Below are 18,586 nucleotides of genomic sequence, written 5' to 3'. Positions count from 1 at the left end.
ATTTTGGGTTTCAGAGAAGAATATAAATTTGTAAATGATGGTATGACAAGATCTGACACTTGTTCCTTGAGGTTCTTGGTCTGGAATACTAGCTACTATGAAGAGAGCTCTGAGATAACTCTGGTTATGTGGGATAGCATTATTTAGGGAATGGTAAAGTCTTAACTCTTTTGAAACTTCTTTTCTTTAGACAGTGATGTTTGCTCCACTGTTTTAATTTGCCACCTCAATATGTTCTCTGTTACAGTGACTGGATAAAAATCTGGAAGTTATCCTCATCCTTCTCCTTGGGAAGGGCTTTAGGAAAAAAACAAAACCCGCATGCTTGCAAAGATAAATAAGCTGATTAAATCTTAACAGAATAATATGTAAAGCTGCTAGCAAAGCATTTGCTTTGTTTAATAGGAGAGGGTCAATTCTGGCCAAAAGCACCCTAGCAGTGTTTGTTTATGAACTCCAGGTGCTCTGTGTAGCTTTTGAAAATGGAACCAATTACCTTGTTCTGCAATAAAAGATAAACTTCATCAGCATGTTTCTTCAGCATCTTATATTGGTATCAAGCTGCAGAGATTTTAAAACAAAGTTTAAGAACAGCTAAGTTTTAGGTATGGGGTGCTAGTGATAATTCCAAGGATATCTTTCTGGAACAGTGATTTTTGAAGATAAGTTGCATGCTTAATGGAGTAGTGGAAATGTTATATTGGAAAACCATCCAATAGTTGAGGAACTCTACAGGCAACAGTTGAAGATGGTCAGTGATACTTATGTTTTATTGAGCCTCTATCTTGCTTGCTACAGAGTACAGCAGACAGAGGGATATATATGTTAGTAATTTGGTGCTTATTGATGCTAGGAAAATATAGTCTTAGAGGTGGAAAACGTCTGTTGACAGCAGTTTCTCACACTCTTCCCATCAACCTAATATTCAAAATAATACTAATTTTATTCTGACAACATGTTAATGTTAGAATCCATTCTGGAAATCTCAGGGAGACATTTTGGCAATTAACAAGTGAAAACCTGAACAACACTTCTGGGTGATCTCCTTTTATCCAGGTACCAGAACATTTCTCATAACTGCGGTGTTACAGATAGCATTCATAATAGGCCTTTTTACAGCATTTTGCAAGTGCTTGTTTCAGTCTGTAAATTCTTAAGGTGCTTATTATTTGATAGGAGGATTCCTTACTCTATTCTTAAGACCTACAGAGAAATTCTGACTTTCATGTTTAACATAAGTGTTATCTGCTGCTTCACTCTTGGGAAATTTGAGTTTATACGAAACTGAATCAGGAAAACACTAATGGGAAAAAAAAAGCAACAAAAGAAACCTGGAGGAAAGGAATAAGTCCAAATTATATTTTATTTACTGTGGCTGGAAAAAAGCTAAGCACATTTGCGTGTGGTAACACCTTATTTTGAAGATATTTTAGAGAAATATTTTCACCTGTATTCCAGTACTTATAAACCAATCTGCCTTTTTTCAAGTGCTGTTTGAGATGGTTGAAAGGACTTGTCTACTCTAGTAATTTCAAACTATGACTTCTATTAATTCTCGTTATTGTCACCTGTCTTTCAGATTTCTGGTTGTTTCAGAGGTGGCCGTGAAGCACACCTTTAGCACGGGAAAATGAGTGAGCTTGACCAGTTACGCCAGGAGGCTGAGCAGCTGAAAAACCAAATCAGAGTATGTATTGTGTCAGTGGATCTGTAAGACACACGACAGAAGAATGATCATTTATGCGTGTTGATGAGAACAGAGATGGATGGAAATGATACATTAAGTTAAATGTTTTCACACTGTCAAAGTTAATATTATGGATATTTAGAAAGGACAAGCATATGTAACTGCTTTAGGAAATTATTTTTTGTTTTTTAATATTGCTTGGAAGATAATAGCTATACAAATAATGCACAAAATGCATTAGATCAAGATGTAAGTTTGCTGAAGCTTTTCTGAGCCAGACCATAACCAGCGTTAAGCAACCTCCTGTTTAATATAAGGTCAGCTATAAGGTTATTCAGGGCTTTGACCAGCTGGGTCTTGAAAATCTCCAAGGATGGAGACGGCACGGCCCTTCTGGGCAAGCTGTTCCATTCATTGGCTGTCCTCATGGTGAAAATCATGTTCCCTTTCTCTCGAAGAAAATTTTGAAGTTAAATGCTCAATATGCTCAATGTGTCTGGACAGCAGACAGCATATCATGTTCATGCTGCAGTTAGGCTACATCCTCTGTGGATGACAAACAGAAATGCTTTCTGAACCTTGTTTTGAGCGTGCTTGATTGAATTGACAAAACAGAGATAGAGTATAAAGAAACGTGCAGAACATCTTCCAGTTTCTCTAACCTACCTTCTGTTGCAGGATGCTAGGAAAGCATGTGCAGATGCTACCCTGGCTCAGGTAAGCATTTAAGAGTTTAACATGAATTGCAAAAATTTGTCTCCTTTACAGAAAGAAAATACGGTGTTAGAAGGTAAATGCAACTGAATCTTGCTTGCTGCCTTTAGCCATTTTTAAATTTTGCCTTTAGGGTGGTTTCTTCCAGAAATAAGTACGTTGTTTATGTTTGTCCAGTTTGAGAGCTGTAGCCTTGAGCAGTAGTTTCTTTAAGAAGTGACTGAGGGCACATCTCTACTGCTCAATGCAAAAGAATGCAGGGGAGCACCAGTGCTATAGGTGTGGTGGTAGTACAGTTGTGTTACCCTGATAATCTGAACCGGAAGACCTGCTGAGGTTAACCTACGTACCAGTTTCCACGCGACGCTGCACTTGCGTCTGAACTGCTTCTGAACCTGAGCTAATACCTTTGCATCTTGCCGTACGTTTTGATCCTATTGGCTTGACTTCAGTCAACATTACCTTGGGGAGAGGGAAATCTGTACTTTGTAGTACATCTCATGGAGATATGGTGGGGGTTTGTTTCTAGAATTCTGGTAGGAATTTAGACTGAAACAGATTATTATGGCATTGGAAGAGATGGCAAGCCTTTGCTTTTTTTTTTTGCTAGATATATCATGATAGGTTTACTCTTGTCACCTACTTCAGTCCATTTGCTTGAATGTTGACTGTTAATCTTGCGTCTCTGATTTAAGATAGCTGGTACAGAAGTGATTCATGTCGGTTTATTAATTTAAAATGTCACTAAAATACCAAGTAAAAAAGGTAATATCAATATTTATTTGAGTGTACATATTTTGTGATCTCATTTTATGTGAGGCACAATGTTGAGTGTTTTCCAGGGTGCAAGTATGGAAAAAAGATAAAAAGAAAAACAAAAAGGTTCAGTATTGGTTAATACAAGAGATGTCCACCATGAAAGGAGATTTATGTCAGGGAAACATTCTTACCTGTTCATTACAGTACTAAGCTGTGTTGATAGCCTTTGGAAAGAACTAGAGATTTTTGCTCAAATGCGCTTGCCAAAGAATTTTGTAACATGGAGACATGAGAAGTATGCAGACGTTATCCATAAAATAAACTCTCAAACTCTTGGATTTCTTGTGTTGTGCTGTTTTGGTTTTTTTTTAAACTGATACTTCTCTCCAGACTGGAGGACTTGTAAGGACAGCTAAACTGATTGCTTCCTCACTGTGCTTTTCACTTATTCCAGAGACTACTTTTGTCTCAAGAATTTATAAATCAGGATTACTATGAATTTAATAATCCTATACTTGGAAGGGAAGGGCTTCTGGGTCAGAGAGAGAGTTATTAATTCGTCCTTTAAAAGTGGAGGCATGTTTAAAGCCTGATATACATCTCCACACCCACCCTTCTGGAAAAAAATTGTTGGACTACCGTATTTATCTATACAGGAGTAGAGAACTGAGAACAAAGGTCTGAAATTGTAGAAGTTTAAGAAGATATGATCTAAACAAAGTATTTTCTGAGAGTGTTTATAAATGTGATAGAAAGACCGCTTTCTTCATTTGATGTAACTTTTGATTAGGCAATTTTTAAAACCTGAGTCAATATTCAAAATTTGGGACTTTGGTCTGCACTGGAGCGGTCATTTAAATGTAATTGTGTATGATGTGTTACTCTGGGAACAATGAAGTGAAAAAGCCAGTGTATAACACCATTTCTATTTCAGATCACAGCCAATATTGACCCAGTGGGGAGAATTCAAATGCGCACTAGAAGAACACTCCGGGGACACCTGGCTAAAATTTATGCAATGCACTGGGGGACTGATTCCAGGTAGGTGCTAGCAATACAAAATCGGATCATGTGGCTTCACTGTGCTTTGGAAAGTTGAGTGTGCAGGACTGTTTATTTTTCCTGTTCCTTCCACTGGGAACCACTGATTCCAAGAGAACTCGGACAACCAAGAGAATTCAGAAACACTTAATATTGCTTTTTTCCTCCTAATGTCCATGTTTTTGTCATCCAGACCTAAATGTGGTGCCAAAATAGCAATCTTCATCTACTTGTCTGAAAAATACAGTTGTGGTACCATATGAATTCTGAGGAACTGTGGAGATAGAGTAGATTTCGTTATCAGTTGTCTTTTTTCCTTAAATGCTTCCTGTTAATTACTGATAATCAGTTAGAGAGAGACTAAATGATACTGGTATCGACTACTTTCATTCTCTTTTTACAAGAATTTGAAGGCACACTAAGGGCAGCATATTTTATCTTCAGTTACAAGAATATGTTGCTCCTTCCTTCCAGGAACAGATTTAAAAAAAAAAAAAATCCCTTTAGGAATTTTTAAGTTAGAACTAAGGAATTTGTGGGTTATAGCTAGCCTCTTTCTACTCAGTAGAGATTTTTGAAGGAAGCTTGATGTTGTTTAAATCTTATCATCAAATTTGTGTAAATAAGCTGTGCCTTCTGAAAGAACTGCATGAAGTCTTCTGTGTATGCATACAATAAATACACTACAGCAAAATAGCCAAGTGCTTAACAAAACAGACAGTGTGCATGATGAAGATGAAAAATAATTCATAATGTATTATACTTTTAGCTTCTGAATTGCTTGATATTTAAAAATCAGAACGAACATAATTGTTACTTTGAGTTAAACTTTAGTGGTTTGCACCTCAATTTTCTGTGCCTGTGAATAATTTCTCACAGTTGTGTAGAATTCATTGCTTCAGGCATCTCTGGCATATAGCTTATTTAAAAGACTGGGATTCAATTTCTTGTTTGGCAAAAGTGTTTCAAGACAGCCCTAAAATACAACCTAGAGCAAAAAAAAAATAATGCAAAGAGACTGGAGTACTTCGATGATTACACTGTATTGTTCAGCTTGGAAATGGTCAGAAGATGATGCACAGAACAAATTTGAATACCATATTGGAGGATTTTATCCAAAATTGCCTAAAAAAATGTGGAGACTATACAGATTTTTCATGTCAGTATACGTGATCTATCTTTAAGCACATTAATACTAAAGTATAATTTATATATTAATAATAAAATCAGAGAGCTGTGAACAATGGGTTAGGTGTACCATGTTTCAAACATGATTGCAGGGTGGGGATTTGAGGTGGTGTTGATTTAGAGTAAAAATCTTCCTAATGCTACCCCTTCCATTAGTGAGATATTTGCTGTGTTTTTTTTCATTGTATTTCAGTGCTGACAGTCATTCAGGGTTTTTGGACATCTTAGAAGTTATATTTGCATTTTAAAAATAGGAAAAAGGAAAAGAGGTTGATAGTGTAGATTCCCAAACTCAGTGAATCTGAAGCCTGTGTGTGGAACAGAGCAGCACTGATTCCATGCAAGTATTCTCCTTCAGTTTGCAAGATTGAGATGTTAGTTACGTGGCTACTTTTTTTTTCTGAAGTCAGAATATGTTACCATGTAGGTGTTCCATCACACATTTCCATAATATTTAACATTGAAATTCAGTACTTACAATATGATTTTTATAGTGTTCATAACTGATTTGGGTAATGCCGCACTGTACTTAATGGTTTCAAGCACCTCGGCATTGCTAGTGGAGGCAAATGCCATCACAAAGATGTTCCTTCTTGTCTTCCTGCCATGATTGTGTTTACCTGCTGTTTCCTCTCTAGGCTTCTAGTTAGTGCCTCCCAGGATGGCAAACTTATAATTTGGGACAGCTATACTACAAACAAGGTAAGACTAACCGATATGTTGCTGTGTGATTCAATTGTAAATAGAAAGGAAGGGATGTTACCTGTTGTGATTTTTGCTGCATAGTCCTAAGAACAAAGTTTGAATTCTCCAAAACAATGATGTTTGCATTTGAAGAATGTAGCAGTGTCTGAAATATATTGTGTATGGAAATGTGCACCACAAATGGAAAACAATGAAATACTTAATGCTAGAGAATGTTTTGTTTTGATGCTGCAGAGAAATTGATCAACAGAGCAAGAAGTAATCAGCATATTGCACCGGAAGGGTCAGAGATCTAAGTATAGCCATAGTAATTTGTTGTCTCCAGTTAAGTATTGAAAGACCTGACATATATAATGCGTCATCACTTTCTGGCTGCAATCACATGATGCAGTTCAGGATTACTTTTACTTTCATGTGACAGTGATTGGTATTTACTGGTTATGGTTGCAGTTATTAGGGCTAGCAACAATTCACATGTTGCCCCTTTGAGTTACATTGACAGAGCTGCTTAAGTTTGTTGTGCACAGGAGCATAGAACTGACTTTAATTCAAATAAATTTTCCTGGATTAGCTCGTCATAGCCTTAAAAACAATTTTGCGAATGCACTTGAGCAAATGGCACGCTACAGAGGAGAGAAAAGCAGAAACAAACAACTGCAGCAGCAACTGATAAAGCTGGGATTAGTGTTGAATCACAGTTGTGAAACTAATGAATCCATAAATTTAGTAAAGAGTCATAATACTGTTTGCAAAATAAACATAAACCCTCCCTTTTTTGCCTTCATCCTCCTCCTTTGACCCCAGCCTGCAGGTAAATGTGATCTAAATTACTGTAACAACTGAAAGATAGGATGATCACTGTGTACCATGACTTCCATATTAGTATCATTCTTCTATGAGTACCAATTAATTCGGCATCATCAAGAGGCAGAGAGCGACTTTGTTATCTAGGGAGAATGGAATCAGAGGTTGTTGCTAGACTGGTAAAATTTTTTCTAGAATCGGAAATAGGACTCTTCAGCTGCAAAAACATCCTCCCCCATACCTCTTGGCAGTATTGATCCAGTGAAATAGCAAGTGAGTTAAAAACAATCCCACCCTGCACCCCCAGAAGAAGTAAAAAAAAAAAAAAAAACCCCAAACACACACACACCCCCACACACCCCCAAACCAAACCACAAACCCTCTGGAATTACAGGTAGCAAACATCTTGGTGTTGAAACTGTATTGAATTTGACTAGGTAGCACCCAGAAGCAGTTGATGCAAAAATACTTGAATGACAGCCTGCAGATGTTCTGTTGGCAGTTGCAGCACACATTGGAAGTAACAGAGCTGTCACAAATATGATTTTTTTCCTAATGATAAAATAAAATGGCTCCAGGTGAATATTCCAATTAGTCCCTTGGTAGAAGACTTCTTAGAATGACCTGACTGTGGTTTTAGTGCAAGGTATTGTTTTTTAACTGCTGATTGCTGTAGGATCACTGATTACTGTAGCAGCAGAGCATAATCTTTACTGTTAAATTAAGAAATGCAGCAAGTTTGTTAATATTACATGAAATCTTACAATAAGGATATGATCCCTTTCTTAAATAGGTTAAGAAGAAATTTGAGGGGTGAATGCAACGTGTTACCAAGACAGAACAGGTTTAGCATAAATAATTTTTAAAATGAAGTTCTTTGAGCCCAGAATGACAAGGAAACATAGGGTAGTTATTTAAATACGAGTCTTGATTGCTTGCAGTGGGCTTCCAAAGAAGGATTGAAATGGCAGTGAAAGTAGCATTTTCCTTACTTGTTCATTCACAGCATAGCATCTAAACCCGGAATCGGCAGTTTCCCTGACTGTACTTGGAAGGCAATGTTTTCCTGAACCTGTAATAAATCAATAGTAATCAGAGCACTGAAATGAAATATTTAGTTTTTACCAAAATTGCTGATTCACCTGGATTCAGGAAAGGCAAATCTGAGGTTTTAATCACGTCATTACTTGGTTCGATGAGCTATATATGCAAGTTACCCTCAAAATAGTTTGATACTCAAACAGCCAAATACTTCTTTTTTTCACTGTTTTCTTGTCCTTTTGACAAAAACGTGATGCATAGCTTGAGAGACAGGGGAAAAACTTCATGATGGTAAATTACTGAATCAGTTGGTTTGCAGATGAAATACATTAATGTGTTGGTTTCAGGTGCATGCTATTCCCCTGCGTTCATCTTGGGTCATGACTTGTGCATATGCTCCTTCTGGAAATTATGTGGCTTGTGGTGGTCTTGATAACATCTGTTCCATTTATAACTTGAAAACTCGTGAAGGGAATGTACGTGTCAGCCGTGAACTAGCTGGTCACACAGGTGAGTGCCTGTTCAGAATGATCTAAGTTACCTAAGCATGTAGTGAAGACTTAAAAAAAAAAAAAAAAATCTTTTTAATATACTTTCTTAGTTAAAAAGATATACTTCATTGTGCACCTCTATTTCTCGAGGTTGGGGGGGGGTTAGCTGCATGCTACCCATTTTTAATGGCTTTTTTTCCCTCCTTTTTAAAAACTTTTTAATGAATGGTACTCTCTGAACAAAAGAGGTGTAGTGAGAGTGTGTTTTAACTTCTCATAAGCAAGATGGCTGCCTTCTGATGGAGCTGTTCTTTAGCTGCAGAGGTTTGCATTCTCATGCTTCCTCTTCTGTTTCTCCTTCTCTCCCTTCTCCCCAAACGCAGTAGCTTACTGCTTGTCTCTCAGTTTCTAAGGTGGACTGTCTTGTGATTGATGAGAAGACGGGTAGACTTGTAGGCTTTGCCTGTTGAACTAAGATGTAATTCTAGCTGCAAGGTTCTCTGACAGATGAAGCAAAATTCATCTTGTTAGATAAGAAAGATTACAGAAATACAGGTGTTAGAGTTTTTGAGCAAGAAAGTTCCTCATGTTGCTTAAAAGCTAGTGTTTTAAGTGTGGGGATTGAGTTGAAAATTTTTCTTTCTGAACAAGCCAAGAGATTCAGTGTCACAAAGTACCTTTAAAAGCAAATTCAGTGGCTGAAGATATTCTTGTGCACCTTACAAGCAGTAGTAACCTAGAAAATGTGAACTGCTTTTGTATATTTTCTCATAAGGGACAGATTGTATTTTTATTTTGTTGTGAATGGGGTTGGAAATTTTTCAGAGGAAGGTTGGCTGGGTGGTTTCTTGAACTCCATTGAAAGTTAAAGCACTGGCTATTTAGTAGGCGCTCTGCTATGTGGTAAAGTACTGCTGTAGTGCTGAGCCTGTCATACACATCAGCAGTCTTCTGCGTTCTTGCGGAATCAGTAATACCTCCAACAATCTGAGAAAGGGAATGGACTGTAGTTAGGCATTTCTCCTAAAGCTGCAGCTCTGAAACAGCACATCGTTGTTATGGTCTCTTTGTTTCCACAAAGAGTGTAATCCAAAACAAAAGTGGACTGCTCTAGAGGCTGTCCGCTTGGCTCCAGAGAAAACCCCTAAAGGTGGGTTCTGTCTTGCTGGTTTTCTGCCTGATCAAGCCTCTGACTATACAGAGTAAAGGAAATGGCATAAAGACTGTTCACTGAAGGAAAATAAGGTCCATCAGAAATAAATAGTTATACATTACTGAACTTTGATACAGAAAAAACTAAACGTGAATTAAGGTATGCTTAATGCCATTTAATTTTTTTCAGCTGTTTTTCTCACAAAGCATTATTTATGTAATTTAGAGGAATTGTGTACCCTCTGGGTGTAGTTGAGGATGTGAGAATGCAGTGTTGATTTGACCTTCAGATAGGAGTTGTGATGTGATCAGGAAAGTGATTTCTAGGAAGGTATTCTTCCTCCCTGCCTCCCTCTCGCCCTTCAGGACACAGCGAGAAGCGGAATGATGTTTGGACACAGGGAGCTTTGGCTTTCAGTATGTGGCCGTGTGTGTGTATCAAAATACTGAGCAATATTTTAGCAATAAAAAGAGCATTATTTCTATGATATTCTAGACGCTTAATGGTCTTTATGGTTATAAACTCTATAGCTGGGAAAACGTGGATTTTTACAGAACACAAGAGGCAGAGTTTTGCTGTAATGCAAGGGACATTAACGGAATACATTTGAGACCTGACCGGTTTGTGCGGAATCTTCTCGAAGGAACAGTTTTAATGAGCTGCTTTTCTGTGGCAGAATTGAACAAAGCATATAGGTGGAAGCTGATGTTTACAGGTTTTCATATTTTGCTGTAGTTTGGATTTTCAGAAGACGTTTGCGCTTTTTGAAAGAGAAGGTGGCTGACAGGACAGACTAATTTTGTAATCTGAGTTGTTACGTTGATAGTCTGGCACTTGCTAACTCAGTACAAAGATGCTTCAGAGCATGCAGATGAAATTCTTTGATGCAGCTGTTGGGAAACATCCAATATATATGCTCTGTTCTTTGTACTGACCAAGAATGTATTTTATATTTTCTCAATAGTTGTATGATACAGCCAAGGTCATAAGCATTTGTTGCTCCTGTATGCAGTGACATACAGATCCACTTTCTAAGGCAGTTTAGCGTGTACAGTGCAGGGTTACCTATACTTCTTTCCAGCTTGGCTAGTGGATTCCACACTTTTGCCTCACTACTCCCTCTTTCCCTTCTTCCTCACTCTCTACCAAAAGAAAAATTGGTTAGGTATTTCCAAAATAGTGTCTACCCTGTTTGGTTAAGCTGCTTATGTTTTTATTTTCTTCTGTGTTACAGACAGCTTTGTTTAGGTCAACTTGCTGTGATACCAGTGCATTACTGTGCTAGTGTAGTCATTGAACTGGGCATGGTCTATAAAGAGCCAAAAGACATTTTGTCCAAAACGTTGGAGGTTCCTAGATAAAAATTGTCTATGTTGTATTTTAGGCTTATATAGTAGTTCTTGCTTCATCTTCAGGAGAGGAGGAAGCAGCATATAAGCAAGCCAGTATGCAATGTGAAGAGTAAACTCTGGTCTTATTCATCAGCTTTTAATTTTGTTTTCAGGATACTTGTCATGCTGTCGTTTCTTGGATGATAATCAGATTGTTACCAGCTCTGGCGACACCACTTGGTAAGCAGTAAAATTCTGACGTGATTGTTGGTGATGACTTTTCACAGCTATACTCTATTATTAAAGAAAACTTTGTTATTCGTAACCCAAATAGTCATCCAGAAGACTAAATGTGATTATTGTTCGTATGTCACGTTTTCACTAGTAATGGAAAACTTGATCTTTCAAGTTTGATAGCTTTGGCTGTTTAGTTATGCCCATGTTCTGAAGAGCCTGACCGAATACTCTGTGTTAAGATGGTATGGGAAATTTTTTTTACTATAACTATTTGGCTTTCAGAAGTAAATGTATTAGACTAAGACTTTTCTCAAAGTTGTTTAGTATTCAGTATTTATTACTTAGTCATATTTGGATTTTTGTAATACAGAATTTATTTTATGTTGCTATTCAGAAGAGCTACTAGAAAATATTCTACAGTGACAGCAGATGGGTTTTTTGAGGAGAATTAGGTGTGTCTCTCAATAAATACTAGCTTCTGAATGAAAATAAAACCCTCAATCTTTTTTTCATAAGTTTTTCTATTGTATCTAATTCTTAAAAGCATTATAGCTGTCCCAAGCCATAGCTCTTATAGCAAAGGCTGTCTAATAAATACCTCTCCCACACAGTGTCAGTCTCTTTGAATGCCCATCTGCTAGTCCATTGAATCTGAGTAGCTATTGAATATATACGTTTGGAATGTTTCTCAATACATGTTGTTGTTGTATGTGGGTTTTGTGTTTTGTCGTGTGTCTCCCCCCCCCCCCCCAAAAAAAAAAAAACAACCCCAAAAAAACCAAAAACCCAGGATTTGTTAAATTATACGCTTTGTGAGAGAATATAGCTGATTCAGGAGTTATTGTAGTAACCCTACAGTTGTCTGGATAACAGTTTGTCCTTGACATCACTTCAGTTCAACCAAGCTTCAAAGTACAGTATCAAAGTATAGTCATGTCTTATTTGCCTAATGTAAATCTACCACTGATGGGTCTAGTTTACTGAGAAATGACAGAAATTAAAAATCCTTAATCTTTCTTAAATGTTTAGACTTTTTGTTAGAGAGATGATAGTGTTCTTTCATCCTTTTATACTCTTTGATTATCACTGTAGTAGCGATTATGCTGTCTTGGGAAACTGGCACAGCTTTAAGACGACACTTCACAAAGTTACACATCCTCAGTGAGTTTTTAAAAATGAGAAACACTGACTCAGCTCTTGCTGTAGCCTTACCACTGCTGCTTTAAATCAACCTGGTAGTAGTACTGGACAGTAGTCATTGGCACGTCATAAGAACTTCATGTATAAACAGCCATGAGTGTTAGTTATTAGGTTTTTGCACTGATTTTTCAATTGAAAACTCCCAACATTTTAGACTGGAAGATGGCTTTTAAAATCTTCTATACACAATTATTCTGTAACATAGCCAAATCGTTCAACAAAGAATGGGGTTTTTTTCTACCCTCACTATAATTTTCAGTGATGTAAATGACCATGTTTAGACAAGAATTGCTGTTTAAACCTTCTAATGGAGCACAAATGTGTTGATTTTTGCATTTTTAATTATTCTTTCAAGCGCTCTCTGGGACATAGAAACTGGTCAGCAGACAACTACATTTACTGGGCACACTGGAGATGTCATGAGTTTGTCTCTTGCTCCTGATGCCCGGTGTTTTGTTTCTGGTGCCTGTGATGCCTCTGCCAAACTGTGGGATGTTAGAGAAGGAATGTGTCGGCAAACCTTCACTGGCCATGAGTCGGACATCAATGCCATCTGCGTACGTATCAACTTGAACAGAGGGCATGGGATTTAAATTGATATTTCTGTATTTCTCTGGCCTCAGCTCTAAAGCATGTAGTGTATGATGTAGTATTATGGTATATTTTCTGATAGTTTTTGTAGGCGGGGAAAGTACGTGAAAGTTGAAATCATGTGTCTTTTTTCCTTACCTCTCCCTCCCTCATCGAAGTTCTTCCCAAATGGCAATGCATTTGCCACAGGCTCAGATGATGCTACGTGCAGGCTTTTTGATCTTCGGGCTGATCAGGAACTTATGGTTTATTCACACGATAATATCATCTGTGGCATCACCTCTGTAGCATTTTCCAAGAGTGGACGTCTGCTCCTAGCTGGTTATGATGACTTCAACTGTAATGTCTGGGACACGCTGAAAGCTGATAGAGCAGGTAAACAGTTTTGGTTTTAAATATTATAACCACAATGTGAGATTCTGAATGTGTGAGTTGTCATATGCACAGACCTGTTAGCATTCCCTGTCTTGACACCTCTATGATAACCTGTTTTAGGATGACCAATGATGAAAGTAGCTTAATGATGTTAACAAATAAATTGGAATGTTTGGATGGATGCTTGAGAACAGGAATATTGTAATTAAAACCAAGATTTTGGGGGTGGAGGGCTATTTTTCAGACTTTATGGCATTATTTATGCATGAACTGTTCAAAGCAATTCAACATTAATGTTGCTATCTATATATTTTTGGTGATATTTGTAGCAGTAGCTGTAGAGACAAGCAGCGAAACAACAAACACTGGAGATTATTTTTGAGGAAATTATGAAATTTATGGTCCAAAGAATAAGATATCTTCAGTTCTTTAAAATGAGTATATTAGAAAAAAGGTGAAAAGGTATAAATTAGGCCACAAATATTTTGTTATTCTCTCAGAACAGAGGATGAGAACAAGAACCTACTCTGTTATCAAATAAAGTGGTCTAGGCTTTTAAAATTATCACAGGTAGGTTTTAAAAGCAAATAAAACCCACTAGCCAAGCAAAGTATTCTTCCACATGCAGCTGAATAGATTTGTTGTGAGTGCTTTATTTGGTGCAAATCGACTTAGTTGCTTTGAGGGGAGGCTATACTGCAGGTAGGAAAAATACAAACAAACGTGTAATCCTGGACTACACCAAAATAGTTTCCATTAAATTTGTTAATTACAGTCTCTACCAACTTTGTTTTACCACTCAGATTTTATTCTTTTTCTTCCAAAATTCATGGTAGTTTTTCAGTGCTGAGAAGATGAAACTGGACACTCAGTTCATATATTATAGAATAGCATTTGGTTCCATTTGCAAGTTAATGGTGCCAAATACAATTATTTCAGTACTGAAATGCTTTTTATGAATTAAGCTTGTCTATGTACTGAGATTTACTACTCAAGATTCTTGTACTTTGATTATTGAGATCATGTATATCTATATGTAAGCCTGTATGGAGATGAACTAGGAAGTTTCTCTTGATTATTGTCTAGGTAAGTTTACAACTGGCTGTATTTAAGTACTGTAAAAACAATTATGTGGTTTTTCATGTATTTTTTTTCTTTGAAAGACCTTCATTATGAAAAAGAACTGAAGGAGGTGGTAATCTTGCTTACCAGTAGATGTGAGAAACAATTCTTTATACTGATCTGGGTTTACAGTCCCATGCACTCACAAAGTGTGATTCTTTATTGCCAAGTTTTAGAACTGATTTAAACAACTACTTCGTCAAATATTCTACTTATTGAAGTGTTCTGAGACTGAAGATTGCTGAGCAGATTTGATACTCCTGTCGTGCCTGATTCTATATTAAACACCTTTGTAGTTACATCTTCAGTTCCAATTGTGTAAGACTTCTTGGCGCTCTCTTTGTTTTACCAAATTGCAGCACTTACTAATGTTGATGGTAGGCTGAATTTTGATCTACTAAAGCTATTTCCACAGAAATTTCTAGGTAACTCCTAGGTACTTCTGCTAGCTCTGGCAGCTGGCTTCTGTATTGCACTGAATTTCTGAAGATTCTATCATCCACTTTGATGCTTACGATTTGCCTTCTGCTGCAGAACTGCACAATTCTGTGCTGAAGCTTAGACACTTGTATGGATTTAATAGGATCTGGAGATTAATGGTGTTACTCACGCAGCGTTACTGCTTTTATAAAGTGTGTCAGAAATGTTACTTCAAACATCAAGATTCCTTGGGTATAAAATAGTCATTTTTACACTGAATTAACAGTTAAAAATAGTAATTTTTAAACATATCACTTTGCGTAAGAACTAAAAGTGACTTAATTCAGGTTCTGTATTGAAGAATAATAAATGGAGGGGAAAAAAACAAAATATATGATTCTATGAATAAGGAGAGTCCTATGAGCAGTGTAATTGATGTGGAAAGATTAGTTTGAAGTCTATCAAGAATATCTTAGCTCAGTTCTGTGTGCTCGAAAGAGCCTGAACGTAATTAGATTTTCGTTTTACCTTCCTGAAACTGTTAATTTAAAGGGGACAGAGGAAAATGTTGGCTCCCTTAATTTTTCGATTTAATGTGTCAATTCTTTTTTAATAGCACTATAACTGAATTGTAGCAGATCTCCATATTGACAAATAGATTGTATGTGGGAGTTTGAATGTTGTAAGTGCTTGTAAATGTAGTAAGATAAAATTAGATGGGAAATGCTTTAGAGTTCACAACAATTCAGCTGAACTTCTGATTTTGCGCATTAAGAATTTTGTAAAATCTAACTGATCTTTATCACTATGGAGAGGAAATATTCAGAGTTACGCAATGCATGGTTATACTATATTTATTGCTATGACATTGTCAGCAGAATTTTCAGGGCTGTGATTTCACAACCTACGAGAAACCAGTAAAGGTCATAATGTGGGGTATATAAAAGGAAGATTTTTGGAGTAATGAATTTATTGAATTACCCCCTTGTGAACCCATCCAGTTATATCTAAGTTTGTGCTTATAAAACCAACAGCATTTAAAAATTCCAACCGTGTTTGTTGAGGATTTTTGAATGTATAGGTTGACTAATCCAAACATGCATGCCTCTGAAATAGGCAATCATGGCAGTAATGTAATAAGTTTGTTACATGTTCTTATTTATAGGTGTCCTTGCCGGTCATGATAACCGTGTCAGTTGCTTAGGTGTGACTGATGATGGTATGGCAGTGGCAACAGGATCATGGGACAGCTTCCTCAAGATCTGGAACTGAAGTAGGTAGGTATCCAAGTAATTAAGACTGTCTTTGGTTTTCAGAATGCTTTTTTCCAGGTCCAAACAGTGCTGTTTTACTGATGCTGCAAGCTTATACTTCAGATTAGGAAAGTCACTGAAAAAAAAAACCCAAACCAGTTTGTTTTTTTAGAAGGCTATTTGTTTAATTTATGCAAAGACATTTGTGTGGTAACCTATTTTTGGTATATTTTCCTGGTGGGGATGACTGTACGGTCTTTTGAATCTGGGTTGGTAAATAAATGGCGTTCTTGAAAATGGTGAGATAATGGCTAAATGCGTCAGTGGGTAGCGAGAGCAAAGCTTGAAACTTGATTACAGTTTATCAAAGTGCAACTCTTAATAAATCTTTCTGTGTATCAGAAGAGCGGCGGACTCCATGACTGGAAGAAGTTTCCAACGGTTGAAAATTAAAAAGATAGCATATCCAATCCAACCATACTAACTTGGACCCCCATCCTCCCCAACTTCAAAGGGCAAGATCTTTTCCGTCTCCTGTTGCTGAAATGAAGAGCACAATTACCTTTCCAAGAAGAATTTCTGTGTTGTAAGCAAAATGAAATTGTGCATTCCTTTTGGGACCATTTTTTTTTTGTCTTGAGAATTTAAAAATGAAACACTATCATAAAAGCATGACCAGAAAATAAACTTGAGCATAATTGTGAAACAGTTAGCTTTCACTGTAGTTTCCAAGTTGAAGTTAAGGACTTTATCTCACACACTTGCAAATTTTAAAGTCATGTTTGTAGCAGGATTTTTTTCAGGTTTCCTTTTTAAATACATTTCTTTATGTATTTAATTGAGCAAAACAAGGGAGTCCTAGCCCAGAGCATCTGGGGGTTGTTAACGCTGTAAATTTAGTCCCTAATTTTTTTTATTTTATTTTCTAGTATCACAGATAATTGTTGCACAAAACTTGGCATATATAGGATAATGTTAAGCAGTAAGGTAACCAAGCACATGCTGTAAAAGGTTATGAATGCTTGTTTAAAGAATCCTTTCACCTTTTATGGATAATAAATGCAATCCTTGGTCCCTCCTGCCCCTCTTCCCCCCTTTTCACCACACTGATTTTTTTAATCTGTTTTGGTTTTGTCCACTTGAAAGGGCAGTTTATATATCCTAACACTATCCTGTAAGTCTCAACAACCAGGAATCTCTGTTTTCAAAAGAGACCTATCCTACACTTGGGTATTGAGTCAATTCTTTGTGTATGAAATGATGTACAAATCAATGTTTTGAAAATAATGATCTTGAACTTTCTAAGTTAAACAAAAAAAACCTTTTTTGATTGTTTGCCATATTGGGTGGGTTTACTCTTAGAATCGCATGCTGTAGAAATGCTAAAAAGTGCATATTGGACTAAGTCCTTAGATGTTTTTTCTTTGAAGAAATAACCTGTTTAAAAACTGTAACCATTGTCGCTGTATTCATTTATTGTTGCTACTCTGTGCATAAATCTATGAAGAACTCAAGTACAAAGCTATGCACGTTTTGGAGTAGCGTGATAAGTCACTTTTTTTTTTTTAAAGAAACAGCCTGTTCAAACAATCGCTGTCAAAGATTCTGGGGTGTGGGAGGAGGGAACCTAGACCATCTTCTTTATAAATCAGTTCCTCACAGCCAGTTCCTCTTGTAGGATGAGTCCTTTGCATCTGATCAGAGTCATTTTTGTAATGAGCAGGTTTTCCTGGCTTTCTTTTCAAATAAAATGTTAAAAGCAGCAGTGTTTGGACAGCAGATTGTTCTGTTAAACTTTCCTATCTTCTCACTGTATCCAGAAATGCTCCTTCCTAGCAGCAGTAGTAGCTTTTCTCCATTTTGTTTTTTCTGCAACATTCTGTACAAAAATGTGCTGTAATTGTGCGTTAGGCCTGGATTTGGCATAAAAGATGAATTCCCTCTTACTCTCTTTCATGAAACTACTCTGTAGAGCTTTCTCCACGCCCTGTATCCCTCTTCACCTTTTGTATTTAATTTTAAAGTCAGTGTACTTCAAGAAAGCTGGATGCAAGATAGATACTATATTAAAATGTAATGTTATTTAAGATGTAATAAAGCAGTTTGACATGAGTTTTGACTGTTCTATTTTGCAGATTATTGTTCAACCCACAAAATGGCTTCTGGCAGGATTTGAGTTATGAAATAAGCGTATGAGAGAAGTGTATGCTGCCCCAAAATGTATTGTTTGGTAGTTTAAAATTGCTTGGCTTTTTAATGGTTAATTGGGCAGAGTAGTGTGTTAGAAAGTGTGTACTCATGTGAAGGGATGTGGATTTCATTTTAAAGCTAAAAAAAATTGCAAGATGAGCTAAAACTCTCACAATTTTTGTTATTGGAAAGTGTCATCGGCACTATCTGAAAACGTATGTGTAAATGTGCAATACACGCTAACATGGAATGGCAATGTATGTGGAGCTCAGTGGCTGCAGGGA

The 18,586-nt window shown here is 36.8% G+C and overlaps 1 protein-coding gene across 6 annotated transcripts in view; it reads left to right on the top strand.

The window, feature by feature from the left end:
- Positions 1-17,677, top strand: part of GNB1 (G protein subunit beta 1) — a 44,482-nt gene extending 26,805 nt beyond the window's left edge. For 5 of the 6 annotated variants that reach the window (XM_075437661.1, XM_075437658.1, XM_075437656.1 and 2 more), the window contains 10 exons: positions 1,580-1,687; positions 2,366-2,404; positions 4,095-4,201; positions 6,028-6,091; positions 8,287-8,449; positions 11,088-11,154; positions 12,707-12,908; positions 13,101-13,317; positions 16,025-16,136; positions 16,515-17,677. In XM_075437661.1, coding sequence (XP_075293776.1) covers positions 1,631-1,687; positions 2,366-2,404; positions 4,095-4,201; positions 6,028-6,091; positions 8,287-8,449; positions 11,088-11,154; positions 12,707-12,908; positions 13,101-13,317; positions 16,025-16,131 — 1,023 coding nt within the window. In that variant the 5' untranslated portion in view covers positions 1,580-1,630 and the 3' untranslated portion in view covers positions 16,132-16,136; positions 16,515-17,677. The remainder of the gene's footprint in view (positions 1-1,579; positions 1,688-2,365; positions 2,405-4,094; positions 4,202-6,027; positions 6,092-8,286; positions 8,450-11,087; positions 11,155-12,706; positions 12,909-13,100; positions 13,318-16,024; positions 16,137-16,514) is intronic. The other variant, XM_075437660.1, reaches the window with a different exon arrangement.
- Positions 17,678-18,586: the final 909 nt, after the last annotated feature.

The sequence above is a fragment of the Opisthocomus hoazin genome, chromosome 16 (genome assembly GCF_030867145.1).
Source record: "Opisthocomus hoazin isolate bOpiHoa1 chromosome 16, bOpiHoa1.hap1, whole genome shotgun sequence".
Taxonomy (NCBI): Eukaryota; Metazoa; Chordata; class Aves; order Opisthocomiformes; family Opisthocomidae; genus Opisthocomus; species Opisthocomus hoazin.
The sequence above is the reverse complement of the archived record's forward strand: the minus strand, read 5'-3'. Positions and strand labels throughout refer to the sequence as shown.